This window comes from Corapipo altera, unplaced genomic scaffold (genome assembly GCF_003945725.1).
Source record: "Corapipo altera isolate COAL_440 unplaced genomic scaffold, ASM394572v1 1, whole genome shotgun sequence".
Taxonomy (NCBI): Eukaryota; Metazoa; Chordata; class Aves; order Passeriformes; family Pipridae; genus Corapipo; species Corapipo altera.
In genome coordinates, this window is record NW_020884873.1 from 17,631,833 (window position 1) to 17,650,509 (window position 18,677).

General features: G+C 43.2%; 1 protein-coding gene across 8 annotated transcripts in view; it reads left to right on the forward strand.

Annotated features, from left to right (window-relative positions):
• Nucleotides 1-2,911: 2,911 nt before the first annotated feature.
• The window catches only part of ZC3H7B (zinc finger CCCH-type containing 7B), a 47,892-nt gene continuing 32,126 nt past the window's right edge, over nt 2,912-18,677 (forward strand). Inside the window, exons 1-7 of one of the 8 annotated variants that reach the window (XM_027656091.1) lie at nt 2,912-3,272; nt 10,308-10,368; nt 12,261-12,294; nt 12,675-12,872; nt 13,731-13,889; nt 16,521-16,601; nt 17,807-17,866. In XM_027656091.1, coding sequence (XP_027511892.1) covers nt 10,316-10,368; nt 12,261-12,294; nt 12,675-12,872; nt 13,731-13,889; nt 16,521-16,601; nt 17,807-17,866 — 585 coding nt within the window. In that variant the 5' untranslated portion in view covers nt 2,912-3,272; nt 10,308-10,315. Of the gene's footprint in view, nt 3,273-4,353; nt 4,394-7,500; nt 7,607-9,263; nt 9,469-10,307; nt 10,369-12,260; nt 12,295-12,674; nt 12,873-13,730; nt 13,890-16,520; nt 16,602-17,806; nt 17,867-18,677 lie in introns of those variants that run through there. The other 7 variants (XM_027656107.1, XM_027656074.1, XM_027656117.1 and 4 more) reach the window with 7 other exon arrangements.

Here is an 18,677-nt window from a genome sequence, read left to right on the forward strand (position 1 = left end):
CTCTGAGCTGCAACTTATAGGCACTAATGTAGGTACCATTTCAGGTGGCAGATACCTGGTGAGATCACTATTGGGATGGGTAACAAGCAGGATTTATTCTGCCATTTGATCCGAAAACACTGTAAGAGGCATTTTCCAGTCTCTCACAAATTTCCCAACTATGCTTTTAAGAAGCAACAGCGAATGCTTATATGGACCCAAGAAAAGAATGTCAGTAGTTGGTGACCCTGGGTGACTTGGTACACTGCACTGAGGTGGAAGACCATTGTAGGCCTTTTTCCTTCTGGGGGAATACAAAAAGCAGTGAGGTTTCTTTGTGCAGCTTAAAGAATAAAAGCCATAAACTGGTACAGCAAACAGATAGAAAACTAGAGCAAAATTTACCTCAGAAATAATAAAGAGTTTCTCTTGCAACTGAAGAAAATTAAGAAGCACTTAGGCACTGACTAGACTATGGTTGTATGTGAGAAGCATAAAGCTGCCTGAATATGCAGAGGTGATGAGGCAATAAATAAGTGTGATCTTGAGAAAGAGCTTGAATCCAGAAAATATAAGCAAGAAATTTGGCACTGGTTATTAGTTCCTCATGATTTTTAGCAATAAACATGATCATATCAAATACGTCTGATTTCCTTCTCTGTCATTCTCGCAAATACTGGGTAATTACCTGTGCCAGAGGGGCAAGAATAAAGTTGTTGACTGTAGGTGGATCTATGTTGGAATGTAGGTGTACTGTGCCACTGTAGCATAGATTCTATACATTCTATACATTCCCCCTAAAAGAATAGCTTTACAGATCAAAGTAATTTCAAAGTAATACAAACTATATCTAGTTTGTAGCAGGAATTTGTGGTGTTTCGACTCTTGCTGACTACCTGCACATGAGACCTCGATAATGATGCTGGCAAACTGTGAAAATCTTCATTAACCACTAAGGAAAGATGTTTTTTCGTGAGAGGAGCAGTATATACGGGATCATGGCCGTGCAGAACACCTATCAGTCTTACAGGCAAAGCAAATTGGGCTGGAAGGAAGTACAATGTGGCATTAAATTCAAAATGCAGTCTTGAAAATTAATGTTCTTGAATTAAAAACTAGTGCTTATTCCAGCATAAGTCTTGATCGTGTGTACATTTTGGTTTTGTTCCTCTTTCTCCTGGGCTCCTCTTAAGTTTTCCTCTTCTCATCCAGCTGTGATGTCATTTTCTTTCAGAGGTGCTGCAGGGTTTGAGGTATCCTGGGCTCTGTAACTCATTTGATGATGGCTCTGTTATGCTGCCACTGTGATCTGACATATCAACTCTCCCAGTGTTTACTTTCTCTCACCAGACCTGCTCCACCTTTCTTCTGCCCAAAACTATCCCTCCACAGGGTTTGTAATTTAAGGTACATTTTGCCCAGCAGCTTCTACCAGAGGCCCAGCTTGGTTAGACTCCGCTTATTGTCACACTGTCACTGTCTAAAAATAAGGGGTAACAAATCTCCTGAAGAGATAATAAAAATAAATATTGTCTTATCCATGGATTTAATCTTTGGATCATAATCAATATCTTAAAAAAGTGCATTGTGATAAAATATTGTGAAGAGCATTTTACAGTGTTCTCCAGTGTCATATGGTACATTATACAATTCACAGCCTATATTTCATAAATTTATCAGTGTTGACAGAGCTGCCAAAAGCCAATTCTACTCAGTATAATAAAGTCTTTCCTTTTCTGCTCAACATGTTTTAAATATTAAACAAGTTTAGTACACTTCAGATGTTACCTTCTACCTGCCTTTGAATCTTGTTGGAGTTGCTTAGCTGCAAAGCACAAAGTGACACTCTTGTGGGTCACTGTAAATAGAGAAGTAAGACACTCAGGAGTAAACATGTCACTGATTACATTGGAAAAAAGCTGGTAATTTAAACCAGTGTCAGTCTGGAAATGATTAACCTGATGGTAGATAGAATCCTTTAGGGGCAGGAAAACCTGTTCTACCAGGGAGGCTCTACTGGGAGCTGATCATAAAACTCATTTCAGAAAGTTATTTTAAGTTAGTGATAGAGGAGCTGAGCAGGGATGAGTGAATCTCCCTATCCAAGATGGTCTGTGTATCTGTGTCTTCACAACCATTGCCCATGATATAACAACATGGGCCACTGGGCCTCTTTTGCTTCTCACTAGCAGCTCTGTTCCTGGGGCTCTGCTGGCATGGACGGCTGTGGAGATTCAGTTCATTTTCTGGAAATATTGCAGGATTTGGGATGAAAATAAGGCAAAAATCTGGTTCCAAAAAAGTGCCTAAACTCACATGTGTACACATAAATATAAAATACGAAATAACAAAAATAATATAAAATATAATATAACATAGCATATAAAAATAAAAATATAAGTGCATATGCACATATGTAATATATGTGTGTATGTATATTATGGATATTTGTAGATTGTATAATATGCAACAGTATAAAATATAATATTAATACACACACACACATGCAGTGGGTATTCCTTTCCACCCAAAGATTTATGTTTTCAGAAGATGTTATTTACAGAGAACCCCCTCAGCAGTGCAGGGTGGAGTAAGTAAGGTCTGTCTGGAGCAGATAATTGCTCTGCCATAAGCAATGGCTCTGGCCCCTGTCCAGCAAACATATATGGGTGGGCAAAAGGGTCACTGCTTCACATATGTGATAATTCTGGGGGGTGTCTCATAATGCAGTTCATTGCTGCACTCGTATGCATGCAATCCCTCTGCAGACACAGCTTTTCTTTCTTTTGGGGTGTATTTTTTATATCAGCAAAGACAACCAGGAAGAAAAAAAATGTTGCATTAAAATTAGAATGGAGAGTCGACTGCTGAATCGGGGGAGTTTTTCCCGTTTTTTTTTTTTTTCTTTTGTTGTTGTTGTTTTTTAAGCCTAATTCACCTTAAGGAATCTCAAAACCAGCCACAAGGGAAAGATCTGTGAATTTTTGTAATGGAAAGCGGTAGCCTCTAGGGCCCAGAGGATATGCAGAGAGGCATTTTCTCTTGCTGGTGCAGCTGAGAGCGAGCGAGCGAGCGAGAGCGAGACCTGGAAATGAAAGTAAAGAGATCAGGAGGCACATGGAGGGAGCTGCAGGGGCAGCCGATCCAGAAGCAGAATGCTGCCTTCTGTAATTAAATAGCACTTACTATTATTATTACTTCTAGTAATAATACATTAATAATATCTCTAGTAATACAATACCATTTATCAAGGAAAGTTTACACATAGTGTGGGGGGGAAAACCCGAGGAGAGGTGAGTCCTTTATTTTTATTTTGGGGGGATTATTTTTGTCTTAAACCAATTCTGTATGTGTGTGTTTGTGTATGTAGAAAGCGGTGGACTTGAGAAACAAGAAAATCTGGATGTTGCTTCATTAGAAAGTAAAGGTTTCAGACAGTAAATACATAGATGAAACGTTGTGTAATTGCAAATTAAAAAAAAAGTGAGAAATAATACGAGTGAGATTTTGAAGCTAACCCCTCTTCCGCCGAAAATATGGGGTTTGCAAAAAAAAAAAAAAATTGTCAGACATCCTAATCCCACCCCCTGGAAAAAAATGTGGTAGTAGTCTAAAATCGGATAGCTAGGAGAAAAGCCCCTGGGTTTATATGGAAAACTTAGTATTAATCGCGTTTGTGCCTATTTGGGGTTTGTAGGTTCGAGATCTGTGTTCTGGTCTGTATTTAGGCTGCAGTTTCCCCCTCTTGTTTGGTACAAACCCCATGAAACCGCAGAGAAGCCCTTGTGGAATTGCTTTTTAGATGCACCTTCCGTAGGGGCTTCTAAAGTTTATCAAATAAGAAAATTGTGTTTTGGTTTTGTCTGTGGTTTTTGTTTGTTTTTAATTCTTTAATGTTTCGGACAGTTTCCGGGTGGCAGGGGACGTTATGCGGTTTGGGTTCGGTTTGTGTTTTTTTGAGGGTATTTCGGTGGGGTTCTTTTGGGTTTTTTTTTTTTTTTTTTCTTTCTCTTAAAGCCGCCTCCCAGACTTCTGGAGATGTGTGATTTATATTTAGGCGGATGTGGGGGGGGGGGGGGGGGGGGGGGGAGGAGAAGGTTTTTTTGTGTTTTTTTCCTTTTCCCGGGGGAGCCTGGGGGTCTCCCGCCGGGGGGGCCCCCTGCCAGCGGGGCCGGGGTGGTGGGGATGCTGGGATGCCGGCGTCCGGCAGAGCCGCGGGGGCGCGGAAGGCGCCGCCGGCCCCTCTCCTCCCAGGCCGGGCGAGGTGGCGCCTCTGTCAGTGGCGGCCTCTACGCAAGGCCGGGGATCGGCGGCCTAGTGCTGGCAGTGGGGGGAGGAGGCGAGCGCGCCATGCGTGTGTTGGAAACAGCCCCGGGACTTAGTTTTACAAATGAGGCAGAGGAGTGCGAGCTAGGTGGGCACGAAACCAAGTGGCCGAGGGACGGGCAGTGTCACCCCAACTCCCTCTCCTCGCTCCTTGGCTGTGCTGCGGTGGGGGCAGGAGGGAGGGTGGCCTGTGGTACCTGCGGGTGTTATGTGTGGAGCACAAGGCTGAAGGGAACAGAAAATGGGGTGTCAGTGGCTGGGGTGTTTTCTTGAGGCTTTAGCTGCCACTGCCGTCCCCCTCCTGGGGAAACTTATGGTCACTGCTTTTATTTTCAGCGACGAGTGAGGGGGCTGTCACTGCCTTGCTCTGCATTCACTGGGTGCAGTGAATATTGCTGGGTGAAGCTGGTGGCACCCCGATGACCCCAGTGGTGTTGCGCAGCAGCAGTGGCACTAGTGGGGTGCTGGGATGTGAGACGGCAGCCATGGAAGTACCTTGGGATGGCTGATGTGTGGAGGGATGGAGGTGTAAGGCCTGGTGGACACAATGTGATGGTGGAGAATCCAAGAGCAGTTGGCTGTGAGAAGCACTCAAACCCAGGGAGTGGGGCATGGTAGAAAGCAGATGCAGGAGTGAGCAAGAGCCCAATTTTGTAATGGGCTTTGCAGGTTGTCCTTTGCTTGACATGTGCCCAGGTACCTATTCTGCTGCACCACTGAAGTGGCCAAACTGCAGCCAGTGAAAAACTCCCATGTTGCAGACCAGTGCATCCTGGAGCCTTTTTCCTCGGAAGCTCCAGTCTCAGTTCTACAACCTGCCGCTTACATTTCAGTGTATTTATTTCTGGCTGAAATGTTACAGTCAAAGCCTGGAAGTCAGTCAAGTGTGAACTCATTGTCATCCCATAAATACAGTATGAAAAACTTTGTCCAAATTCAGCTCTGGCAGGGTTATGAACACCTGTGTCCTTGATAAGGTAAATACAAATCTTTCTGTTCATCTCATAGTGTCCCTACCGATCTGCCTATCTAGAGCATATCTACCCAGTTTGTGATTCAGGCACCCAGTTTATTGGCTCATGCTTTCTTCTGAAGACAAGAAAACAATTTTGCCTGTCTGCAGCATTTTATTTCTGTCTGGCAAATAGTTTGTAACTCATTGACAAACTGTGAATAAAGTTCTCTCTAGATGCTGGACCAGAGAGGATAAATGTCTCCAGACTGAAAGGATAAGAGCTTTGTAGTGGGGATATAAATACTCTGGATTTGAATTCTGCTGGTGATTTGAGTAGACAAGTCTGGACAGACAGATTTGGGGGGGGGGGGAAGGGACTCTTAGACAAAATGCTTCATGAAATATTTTCTACTGTGTTTCTAAAAATATTTAAAAGACAGAGAAAACAAAAGCTAAATAGGCTCTATGCTTAAAATTAATTAGGCAGTAGCTGTGGTATGGTGTGCAGCAGAACTGAAGTGTTGCACATATGGATAGCTTGCTGCATGTTGGATTTGCCAGTGTAACGAGTGTGCAGCTTGGTCCGAGGGTTGAATGAAGCAGGCAGAGAGGCTGGAATGATGAGGGGAGACATAAGTGACTGAGTTTACTGTGGTGGGGAAGGAAGTGTGAATAGCAAAACAAGGAGTCTGAATGGCAGCCTTCAGCAGTATTCAGGGCAGGCAGGACAGGGGACGGGTCTGCAAACATGAAGGAGGGTGCTGGTGTGGAGTCACATTGAAAGGGAAAAGTAGTTGTTCCTGAGAGGTGTGCAAAAAGTTGTTGGGGCAGCAGCATGTGGTGTACATTTTGAGGGTGTTGCCATGAGGAGATGAGTCTTATGTGAAAAGTCATGGCATAAGACTGAATGTATGACAGAACTTCAGCAGAGGAAGCTGGTCATCCACTTGCAGGGAGAGAGGAATGTGGGGCAGTATCAGAGAGCAACAGTCTAGAGGGGAGATCAGGCCTGTGGTTTACGTCTAAAGAAGGCAATGGAGGGTTTTGGGTTGAAGAACACTTACTGTTGAAGATGAGGGTAGGACTGCAGAGAGTAAACAGCATGCAGTAAACACAGAGGGTTGTTTTTTATGAGAGTTTTGTAGCAAGGATCAAACTGTAGCCGTGTATTGTGGTCCGACGGATTAGTGGGAATGGGGGAGACCTCCAGGCTTTAGGCTGCTAGCCCATTACCTGCGAGGTGAATGCCCTTCCCCCCGCCCCAGCACGTGGCCCTGCGACCCCGCAAGGAGCACACAGACCACCAGGGAGGGACGGACGAAAGAGGAAGTTTATTGTGGGGTAGGGGTTTATAAGGCTTTCAGGAGGGTCAAAAGGGGACCAATCACAAGTTCAGGGTCACATAGAAAAAAACATCAGGTGAAGGGTCAACAGCCAATAGAAAGGGGTTAACAAAGGCCAGTGGGAAACATCTCAGGACACCTTCCCAGGACACCTTGTGTGGGAGCACAGGGGATGTTGGGAAGAAGATCAGTGACTCTGCAAAAAGGTAAAAGCCATTTTAAAACCTGTTTAAACCACCTTAAAAACTTCGGTTTCTGTAACATTTGAACTGCTCTCATTTTCTTCACTAATCCATCTCTGACAGGACTTCTTCCATCCTGCATATGGCAAATCCATTGCCACATTGTGGGACTTACAGAGATGCAATAGGTTGGTCAGCCATCCACAGGAAGCAAGGATGGAGTTATTCATGCTGGATGCAGTGGCAATGGTAGTGAGGAGAGAAAAAACAGAAGGGGAGCTCTGGGATGCAAGAAGTGTTGGGTAACTCTAGAAAGGAGACGTTCTGGAGCCATTCCCTGTAGTGCTTTGGCTGCACTCCAGGTTTGGGTCAGTAGTGTTTGAATGCCCTGCTCTGTGGGCAAGCAACAGTAATCAGTTCTCATTGTAACACATGCCCACATCCTGCTGTGTGGGATGTTTTAGCAGTGGGGTCAGGGTAGCTGTGAGAACAGGTACTGATCTCTTCTTCGCTTCTTGTAGAGTGTTTTAAAAGCTGAGCTCAGGAACAGAAGTAGACTGTGCGTATCAGAAGCTTTTCCAGGTGGTGATTTGTTTTGTGGATATACACAATTGTAAAGGTGTGCCACAGCATTTTGGAATGCAGCCGTTGACTTTGTGATGACCAGCCAGTGTTCAACTGCTCTCCCCACAGTCACCAATAATCTCCCTTTTCATCAGATATGTGGGCTGCTGCTTCACTTCCCTGACTTTTGTTCTCTCCAGCATGGCTCATGGCTCAGGGAGCAGCAAGAGCAGGGCTGCTCCTCCATGGAAGGACAAGTGAGTAGCCAAAGGTGATGACAGTCACCAGCAAAGCTGTCACTCACTGGAGTACAGTCCCATCATATCTGAACAGTGCAATCAGAACTAGATGCTGGTAGCAACGTTCCATCAACAGTCCCAAAGAAGATGAGATTGTGAATTGGGTCCAGGGTCCAACAGTGAGTCCAGCAGTAGGAGATGGAGTGAGGATATAAATACTTTGGATTTCAATTCTGCTGACGGTTTGAGTCTGGACAGACAGATTTGGTGTGCGGGAAAATAAGGGCTCTTAGACACAATGCTTCATGAAATGTGCAGGACCATAGACAAGCTGTCTGTGGTGCAGGTCATAGGTTTGTCCTAGAGGTAGAACTGAGGAGAGGTTCACCCACAGTATAGCACAGACAAGGCAGTATACGTGGACCTCAGATGAAATGGAGCTCCTAGACCATGAATAGAGGATGCAATAGGTGGGAGTCTAAAGTGGGGGTATTTGGAGCACTTCAAGCCTTTCAGGGACCTATTCAGGGACCAGACAGCTGGAAATCCCTCCTTCCTCCCCATGCTTTCCCCATGAGCCTTTGTGAGGGTCCACTTGACTCTTTTACCTCCTCTTCTCCCCCTTCCAGTTTGTCTCTTGTCATTTCCCGTGGTGACTTTACCTGCTCTTGTCTCTGATGGGCTTTGAGGTTCTTCTACAGTGCTCTGGGTTTGCTCTGTCCTCTTTTGTGTATTTCACTGCTGTCTATGTGGAAATGGTTCCTACTGCTGCTCTTCCTCTTGTCTGTTCTCTCTTACTTTATCTGTTTTTGCAGAATCTCATACAAGGAGAAATATCAAATGAATTGCCTCTGTCTTTTTTTCTACCCCTCAAGCCTGTCTGCCTGTAGCATTAGTGGTCATATTAACCTCACAGTCTCCTTGTTAAATTTCCTTGTTTCTTCCTGATTGCTCATGATCCAGGGTATTTATAAATCATTCCAGGCCTTCTGTTGGTGTTGTACTGAAGTATACCAGCACTTCTCCATCACTTCTGTTGAAAGCCTTTGTAGAGATGCTGATCATAACTCACCTTGTCAGTTGGCTTTCCTTTTCTTCCTGTGCTGCCCATCCTGTTCCAAATGCAGCTGCTTAAAATCTTCTACCTGCTGCTCGAACCAGATTGCTCCCAAATGTAATGTCTGATGACTTACAAACTGCACAGTGTCACTTTCAAGCTCTTGCTTCCTTCTGCTGCCACTTTTTTCTGGACTTTCTTTCACTCCTGCCTTTCCCCCTTCCCCCGACTCTCCTTCTTTGTAAAGGGCAGGTATCAATTCTACATTTTGTGTGGCACAGAGAACAATCAATAAGGGCTTGCTGAGTTGTCAGGATTGATTTTTATGTACCTTAAAGGCCTCTTCACCCCGTTCCAGACTGAATGTGCCATAGATACCGCAGGATATCTTAGAATGATAGGGATGGTGGGTGAAGGGAATTAAGGGAACTGGGTGATAGTGTTCTCCAAGTTGTTGTAGTGTAGAGAGTTAGAGAAATTAGTTTTTACCGTGATCTCTTCAGAGGCAATCCCATGCTGAGAAGGCACAGTGTCTTCATCTGCACCTTATCTCAGTGTTTCTTTGCTTGCTGCTTTTGTCCCCAAGTTCCTGTTCCTCAAACTGAGCATTTGTGGTCGCAGCTGGTTTGATGTGAAATTTGCTGTCACTAGCAACTCTATTTTGGCACAAAGTGCCATCTTTTCTTGCCTTTGTTATTCTTTTCTTGTGTGACAGACCTGTGTACCTTAGAGGAAGGTCAGGGAGGAGCCATTCCAAAATTTGCTTCCAAACTACAAGGGATGAAGCTCATGTATCTAATGATGTGATTCAAGCCTGTTTTAGGTGAGAAAAAGGTCATAACTCCAAAATGGCTCCATCATACTACTTATTCGTCTGTGCTTGCAGAGATCAGACTGGATTTGGTCAAAACCAGAAAAGTTATGTGCCCACAGTTGTCTCTAAGTGTGGATAACTCTCTCTTGAGCCTTCCTGAGGCACTGCCCACCCCAACTTTAAAACTCTGCAGAGTGGGGCTCTTTCCCTCTCCAAAAGAGTATTCCCTAGTCTGTACTGCTCTAGCCTGCTGATTTTCAGCATGAAATCCTCATTGCATAGATTCAATGCTGCCCTTTTATGTGGACCATGGCAAGCAATTCCATCTCCTTCCTTTGTCTCTCTTTGTGATGTTCCTCCGTACACCTTATGTAGATTACTTGTTTCATATGCTGTGAAGTAAACCAGTTTAAATCTGTCCCAGGTAAATACTGCGACAGAGTTGCTTACATGGGAGGGTCTCAGCACAAATTCCTGGAATAACTGCCACTGCAGAGAAAATGTTGTTGGGTTTTTTTTCTTTTTCCTAGAAGGCGATCGTGATAACAGTTGGTTCCCATTGCTTTATGTACTGGCAGCCTAACTAGAGAGCTCAAATTAAAGTAATTCCTCTTTGCCCATGTATCCTATCAGTGGCATGTGAGAAAAAGCAGATACTTGGTAGTGAGCTGCTTGCTGTTCTGTATCTGTAATGTGGATAAATCACGGGCTTTGGTGTTCAGGGCATCTGCTCTGGAACATTTTGTTAGTAGTAAATTCAGGCACAAACAAAATACTGTGCTGTTTAATTGCCAGCAAGACCTAAAATGACTCATTTTGTGTTGTTTCTTTTTCTTCTTCCCCCACAGCAAGTATAATGGAGAGACAGAAGAGAAAACAAGAAATAGAGAAAGGACTTCAGTTCATTCAGTAAGTGGACAACCTCAGTGTTCCCTGTGGATTTGGAGGCAGCTGTCTTTCTATTGAGGATTGCAGGAACTGAGTTCTTCCTATTCACTGCTTTGGGTTTTCTGCATGGGAAAGAGATACTGTCCTGAGGATTTTTGCTGTGATTTTTGAGGGTGCTTCTTGTCTTGCCAGCTCCCTAAGCTTTAAATTCTGTCATTTTAATTTCCTTGGGTTTTACCCTCCATTGCATTTCCAGGATGATTTTTATAGTCAGCATAATGCTAATATACTTGGACCTTCTACTTCATCTTCAGCATGAAGATCTCCAAGTGCTTTCTCAACAAGGTTATCCCACCTTTCTTAGGAAGAGAGATAGTGTTGCAACTCTGTACGTGGGGAAAGCAAGGTAAATAACTTGTTAGGTACCCCATACGGTGTCTATGGGAGAAACAGATTACCTGGGCTCCTTTACAGTTGCTAGCCTGGTAGATGCCTCAGGTCACTCTTCTGTGAATATCATGTGGCCTTCTAGAGCTTGAAGTGGTTGCTTATGTAATAGTTAAAAGTCCAAGTACTTCCTTATAAAATACAGTAGTATTTTTTCCCCTCCAATGTTTGAGTTAGCAAGGGCCTCCAACTCAGGTCCAGGTTCCATGGTGAGTAGTGAGATTGATTTGTGTTCTTCTTAAGACTACTTTGCATCCTACAATTAGTGTGGCTGAAGTCTGTGCCTCTACAGTAGGAAAAACCCCCACATCTTCCATGTTAGATATTTATATCCTGTGGTGTGGCCATGATATTTTCACTCCAACCTGAGACTAAATGGGGCTGATAACTCAGTTTCAGAGAGGCAATTGTGAGGTTTATTTTGGTAGCATTTACAAAAATGCACAAGATTCTTAGGAAGAAAATAATTTAGAAATTTGAGGTGTTGTTCATGCATCTGGGGTGTATCTTGAACTCTGAACCGGGGGGCAGTGCTGTTTGTTGGTTTGTTCTGGTGCAAAAGAGATAGCCGAAGTTTATAAGCAGCATGAATGTTTCTTCCAAAGCCACGACATTTCCTGTACTTAATTTTAAGGAGTAGATGGTGATCAGATGAAATCTAAAAAAAGTTTATTCTGTAACCAGTAAGACCATGTATGCACTGCAGGTGAGAAAGGTTATGAAAGGTGCTAAGGATTTCTCTAGAGCCTATTGATTTCTCCTTGAGGAGGAAAAATAAATATATGGGGACCAAACCTGAATTACTTGGATGGTCCAATTTGAAGAACAGAACCTTTCTCGTAAGTCTCAGTGCTGTTGTGGGGTAGGTGTTACTCACACAAGCACTGCCAGTTTTGTGGCACAGCCTTGGCCAACAGAGCTGGAGTTAAATAGCCTCCTAAACCTGCATTGTTTTCTCCCTTCCTTTTGTGGGGTAGACCCAAAGGCATGTGGCTAAGTTAAGGCAGAGGAAAGTGCATGTATCACTGTATGTCTCTGGTTTCACAAAGGATTTGAGGAGGTCTTGGAGTGCCAATCTGGTTCCTCTCATTGCAACCAGATGCACATAAAATACACTTGTATTCTTCTTGACAATCTCTCACATGACTTGTCAAAGATGTGGTTTCTTAGATGATTGAAGACACGTTACAGACACATTGCACAGAAAATAGCTGAGAATAAGATTCCTCTGGTTTCAAGTCCCTTTGAGACCTGACCAACACTTGGCACCACTGTGACTGTTACTGAGCATAATGGTCTAATGCTCCCCAACTGTGTTCTCTTTGCCTCGGCTGCCTTTTCAGTGATAAAATGTTCGGTAACTGAGATCATCAACACAGGACCAGAAAGATGATTCCTTCATGAGACAAAAGCCCTTGTTTGCATGAATGCCTATTTCATGAGTATTTTCTCTTCTTTTTTTTCAGGTCCACATTACCCCTAAGTCAAGAAGATTATGAGGTAATGGAGAATTTGTTTACTGAGGTTGGGAGCCCTCTGGATAGCAAGATCAGTTCTGTTGCACAGCCATTAGTTTACATACCAAAAGTGAGGAACGTGGGATGGTCTGTCACAATTTGTCTGTGACTTAAAGTTTTAAGGTTCTGACAATGACAACTTTCAGGGAAAGGAGAAGACACTTGAGTGTTCAAGAAGAATGGGGATTTGACTGGATCATTCTCCTCTACTAAAAAAATTGATGTTTTACATGAGGGTGGGAAGGCAAGAGCATCTTAGTGGGCAAGAAGTTTGCTAAAACATGTGGAAAGGAATGGGAAATTGGGAAGTCTCTCCTGTCTCTGAATACCCACTTGTCTACTTGTTCTCTCCCTGCTGCCCAGGCCTTTTTGCAGAAGCTGGTGAGAAACTTGTTTGCAGAGGGCAATGATTTGTTTCGAGAGAAGGATTTCAAGCTTTCGCTGGTACAATATGTAGAAGGGCTGAACGTGGCAGATTATGCAGCCTCTGACGAGGTGACCATCCCAAAGGAACTTCTCTGCAAGCTACATGTCAACCGAGCTGCCTGCTACTTTGCCATGGTGAGTGCCTTCCCAAGTCATCCTCAGGAGCCAGGGAGGACATCACAGTTGCAGTGCTGTGCAGTTGGAAAAGATGTCAGGAGGGATTTCAGTTGGTTTTGTCCGCTCCCTGGTCGAACACTGAAGGAGATGACGACACACAGAAAACACTGATATCACCCCACTATTTCACTGTGTCTTGCGAGACCAGAGGAAGGATGTGATGGAGATGGGGTCAGGCCTAAGGTACTGACAGTGCAGTTCTGGTCCACACTGGTGAGGAGTTAGTACAATCCCGTATCTTCCAGCGCTGAGCAAGCATTTCTCTGGAACACTGAGTATTGCTCTGGAGGCTCCTGCCTCCTCAAGTAGGCACTGGAAGATAGTAAGAAGGCTTTGGGTCTTGAAAGAAATTTCAGCACACACATGGAGAAGATTCTGAAATCTCAGGCTCTAAAAGGCTTCCATTTTACTAAGACATATAACAGCTTTCCTTTATGGCACAACCCCAGAGCAGGTCCATCCTGTTCATAATGAGGCTGAGTCCCCTGAAAATTAGCAAGTGGTCACATAATTAAAGAGTACCAAGTGTAACATGCCCAAGGTAGAGGGGGAGAGAAGATAAGGTTGCTCAAGCAGCCTTAGTTCTGTCATTCACTGACTTTGAAGTGTTTTGAGGTTTGCAAGATTTAACAAAATGTTCTGTTGATGTAGGTGTGTTTGTACAGTGGTTGGTGCATGAGGTAATAAATATGTACTTCCAACTGCCATTTATATTCCTGGGAGTTTTCTGCTGAGAGATAGAACGTTTGTATTCACACACAAGGAGGAGTTAGTCTGCTGTGCCACATCTGACTCCAGGTGGTCTCCCTCATGCAGGGATTGTATGAGAAGGCACTGGAAGACAGCGAGAAGGCTTTAAGTCTTGACAAGGAGAACATACGAGCGCTATTCCGGAAAGCCCGCTCCTTAAATGAGCTTGGAAGACACAAAGAAGCGTATGAGTGCAATAGCCGATGCTTGCTGTCCCTCCCACATGTAAGTTTTTGACGTACAACTCAGCTTGAGTATTGTGGCTCACAACCTTCCTCTCTGCAACATGCTTAGTGTGAGGCCAGGGGACAGTGGAAGAGGAAGCTTGGCTGTTCCTGAGAGCATGCTTATGCTCAGAAATTCTGTCTCTCTGATTCAAAGATGTTTGTCCTCCCATGTTTCTTCAGTCCAAGTCACTTCTAAAGATAGTGCCAGCCAGAGACACCGGTTAGTGACAGCAGGTTCAGTGGCCTGTTTGTGAAGAGCAAAACCCTACCCTAACAAAATGTGAACTGAGACCATAAGAATGTTTTAATTGGCTGCTTTTATATCTCTAATGGGAATGGCTAGGAGCATGGGACGAATGGGAATTGGAGCTTTGGAAGGAAAACGTATAGTTTTCCTGTTTTGGATAAAAATGTCTCACGGTTTACTTACTCATTGCTAAGGCAAGCTGAAAAAGCTTTTTATTTCTTGAGGAACATGCAAAACTGTCCTTGACATCACATGTCATAGTTATTTTTATGTTCACAGGTATGTAAATTTTTGCATGCAAAGGGAACTATTTGCATATACTAGGACCTAAATATTTTCCTGATAATGCTTTTGTTGAGCATCATCTTAGGCCAAATATTGAACAGGAAACCAGACTGATTACACAGGTTCTAGTAAGCACTGGTTAACTTTGCTAAATTTGGTTCTGATCCATCACTGTAATGCTATTACAAGAAAAATGCATCTACCTCCACACGAGAAGTTAACTTTCCTTTATTATTATGTTATAGAATCAGTCTTTGAAAGTCTTGTTAGCAGGTAGTAATTCCTTTTGTATAGTTTGCAAATTCTAGTTTCTTTGACTTGGCAGAACAGGGTGACCAAAACATACTGAAGGTATCATGTTTGGGGATGAAGAACTGTTTTTTAAACAAGCCCTTTTATTAACAAAAGCATCTAATGTATGTGTTTACATAAAGCCATATCTGCCTATATTTCACATTGCAGTTGAGTCACTTAATTTAATTTAGTTTTTAACCATATAGTTATGATTACATAGCTCCCATTATTATCATTACAATCATTGTGGTCTACAGTTTATCAAACTTCTCTGTGGCAGGACAGTTCAGCCTAATAAACTCCATATTGAATGATCTGCATTCTCTATTCTAAACAATTGAATCTTGTAAATTAGCATACCCCATTTTCTTATTACCTGATTAACAGAAATCATAGGCTTTCTCTGCATCAAAGACAAGTCATCATCTCACTCTTGTTTCCATTACCCTCTGGAGCACATGGATAGTTCCATCTTGCATTGCTGTCATTGCTGAGAACTTTGTTGTCAAAACAGAGCCTGTCTTTAAACTTCACTGATGAAGGGTCTGCCACTCAGTTGACTCATTGTCTAGCAGAGTTAACTTATTTCTGGGTGCCGATACTCAGTGCTGTTAGTTTGCAGAAGTTCTCAGCATGGTGAAATTAATACTCCTCTGTGATATGCTTTTTTTTGTATGGTATGGGGTGTTTTAGAAGAGGAAATGGAGAGGTTAGATTTTGTCTTCACTGAGTTCAGAGAAGACGGTGACAACTCATGTTGAGGGTGTGGGGGAGTGCATACAATCAAAACATGGCACTCCAAATTGAAGGGAAAAGTTAGTGATAGTGTGGGCTGGAAGAACCAGAGGCTTGTCATGTGTTGAAAGGGAAGGGACTGAACCTGCACAGAGAAGGAGATTGGAAAGACCAGCATGGCAAGTAGAGAGAAGATTGGAGATGAGGGGGGAAATGTTGGAATGTAGAGGGATATCACAATAGGTTGGGCAGATACTTTTTTCTTCTTCGAAGAAACTTTTAAAGTACTCTAATATTTTTGTGAACAGGGAGAGAGAGGAAAGCAGAAGGAAACAGTTGCTGGTATAAGTTAAGAAGGTTGTGGGCAGAAAGCCCATGGTAGTGTGTGAGTGGGCATGGGCACTGGGCAGGGAGGGTGGTAAATGGCACACAGTGAGGAAAGCTAAAGGATCTGCTTGACTAAGCTGAGGCAGTTTCACTGGAGCTGAAGACAGTGAAAATGCCTTCTAGCTAGTAAGTTGGAAACTGAGACTTGGTTTCAGCTTTAAAAACAAAGAAACAAACAAACAAGTAAAACAGGCTAGTGAATATAGTCTGCATATCAAAACTGATTATTAACTCTGCAGCTAGCAGAGAGGGAAGACATGCAGGCTCCTTCCCAGGCATGGAGACCTTGAAGAAGCTGCATCAGCCCCTAGCAGCCAGCCTTGGCAGCTCTTCCAGCCATCTTGCCAGCAGGACTCATAAACCCTGCTTTTGCAGAGTGGGTGCTTTTTTGGAAGCAGATATTTGATTCTGATCTTCTGCAGCATTGAATATTCACTCTGGACTTCTGCAGAGTGTAGGGCAGAGCTCTTGGTGCAACTGCAGCATCTTGGCAGGACTCAATGACAAGAAGGCTGAGGTCTGCCTGGACTCTCCTAGGGCTGCTCTGGGAATTGCCCACCTGCTGCTGTCTAAAAAAATTGAGGCTTCTTGGTGCAGCCCAGTGTGCATAACTGCTTTCCTCTTTATTTCATTCTGTGTGCCACAAAACTGAAAGTGTCCTGTCAATGGTTTTATCCCCAGGATGAAAGCGTCACACAACTGGGACAGGAACTTGCCCAGAAGCTGGGACTGAGGGTTCGAAAAGCATACAAAAGACCTCAGGTATGACTTCTTTTTAGTTAGAGGGTATCCTTTGGCTCGTGCAGATTTACTTTTGCAGAAGTAGGAGGTGCTGCTCTGCAGTTACAGGCACATGTACACCACCCTGCCAACCCTCTTGCAGGCTGCTAGGCTGTGTACACTTCGTGGTGGAGGAAAGGCCTGCACTTTGGGAGAGCAGCAGGTACACGTCTGGTCAGATCCCAGGAAAGGAGACAAAAAGCGAGTCCTGGGTCCACTAGTTAACACTGTTGGCTGGATCTGTAACTTGGCTCTGCAAGGAACTGCTGCTGTAATTGGAGTACTGTAGGTGTTTAAATGTGTACCCTGCGATGGAGCTAGAGGGCGTCAGGCCACTGCTAGCGCTCTCCCATAAAGCTGCCTTGGTCATGGATTTTGTTGTCAGAAGTAGGGAACATAGGCTAAGTAGTGGAGGCTGACGTTTTCATTCGCATCCTCGGCCCCATGCGCGGTGGTGTCTTAATCAACCAGGGTGCTCCATCTCCAGAGGGGCACCTTTGTAATATGAAGTGGAGTGATTGGTGGGCATTAAGTTTGCAGAGAGCTTTTGGGTAAATCTGGCTATAACGTTTTAATCCTTTCCCCAACAAACTTCACATGTGATTTGCCTACCCTGACAAAAACTCCTTGATGTTGTAGCAGCTCTCAACACTCCCAAATGATTCTGTCTCAAAGAAAGGGAAGCTTTTTGCAGAAATACTTTTTGCAGCTGTTCGCTGTGTTGGCCTTGCTGCCTTTTTTTGGTGGTGTCATGTTACTCAGTTGAGATGGGCTTAAACCACCTGTATGTGAGAAATATAAAAATTAAAAACTCTGAAATACTTTTTATTATTTGAAATTTAGTGATTGGTATTTTGATAACTTTGCAATCTCTTGTGTTGACTTCCAGCTTTCATTCCAGCGCTGTAATGCCTTCCCAAAATAGTAATTTCTTAATAAAAAGAAACAACCTTCTGTTCCTCAGGGAAGTTTTTTGCTTCCTGATTGTGTCGGATGTTTGAGGTGTACAGAACAGATTTATGTCCCTTTTTAGTGTTAAGAAACATGTACCCTTGTGTCAAAGCCTTTTAGGGTAGCTTTTATTTTGGGGTAATGCCTGGAAGGAAACTCTATTGTAACCCAGCTTTGCCTAGTTTATGAGCATTCATGGGCTGAATTCTGCTCTAAAACCTCTCTCTTCCTTGCAGCAGGAATTGGAAACATTCTCACTACTCAGTAATGGCACATCAATCAATTTGTCAAACCAGGTAGAGTTTGCATCCTGTGGTTGTTAATCTTTGTGGATTGTGTTACTAAAATGCTTTGCATTTTGTTTACATGCAAATTTATAATGATCTTTTAGGATTGAACTGTATTAATTAGTTTTCCACTTTTAAGGAATATTTTCAAGAAATTAATTTCTTTGAAAATATTTCTAGTGACAGCATTTTTGTTGTCAGTAATTAGATTACTGAAAATGGTCGTTTTGCTTAGTTATTGTGAATGTTTGCTTTCTCTTGCATTTTAAATAAATTTTCATTTTCAGGTTTTTATATAGTTAACAGCAGTGCTAAGTAAAAGTCAGAAAGTGCAACTGCTGAAGAAACATACAAAATTAAATGCTGTGATGTACTGAGAGAGGTACATACACAGTTTATGTACTCTTTGTACTGTCCTGGCACGTCCAGGTGACCAGGGCACTGTACAAATGCTAAGGTAAAATATAAGAAATTGCAGATTTCATTGTTCTAACACTGGGTAAAAAAAACCCAAACTAAACACTTGCTGTTTTTACAGGCTGTTTGGTAGCTCACACTGCTCCTTAAAGCAAACAAACAATAAAACTGTAAACATTGTAATTTTGTACAATAAGGTGGGATACTAAAGAATTAGTTTACCTCTCATGCTTCAGTGCCTTGCCTTCAAGTCTTTCTATGAAGGCCAGTCAGCTTTCTTTAATGGTTGTGCCTAGTTTTTAATTTGAAAATCTTTCCTTTTGCAAGAATTGAAAGTAGTGCAAAAACTATTGTAGTAGATGCAATATCTCAAGACAAATGCTTCACTTGTACCTTTTTAAGT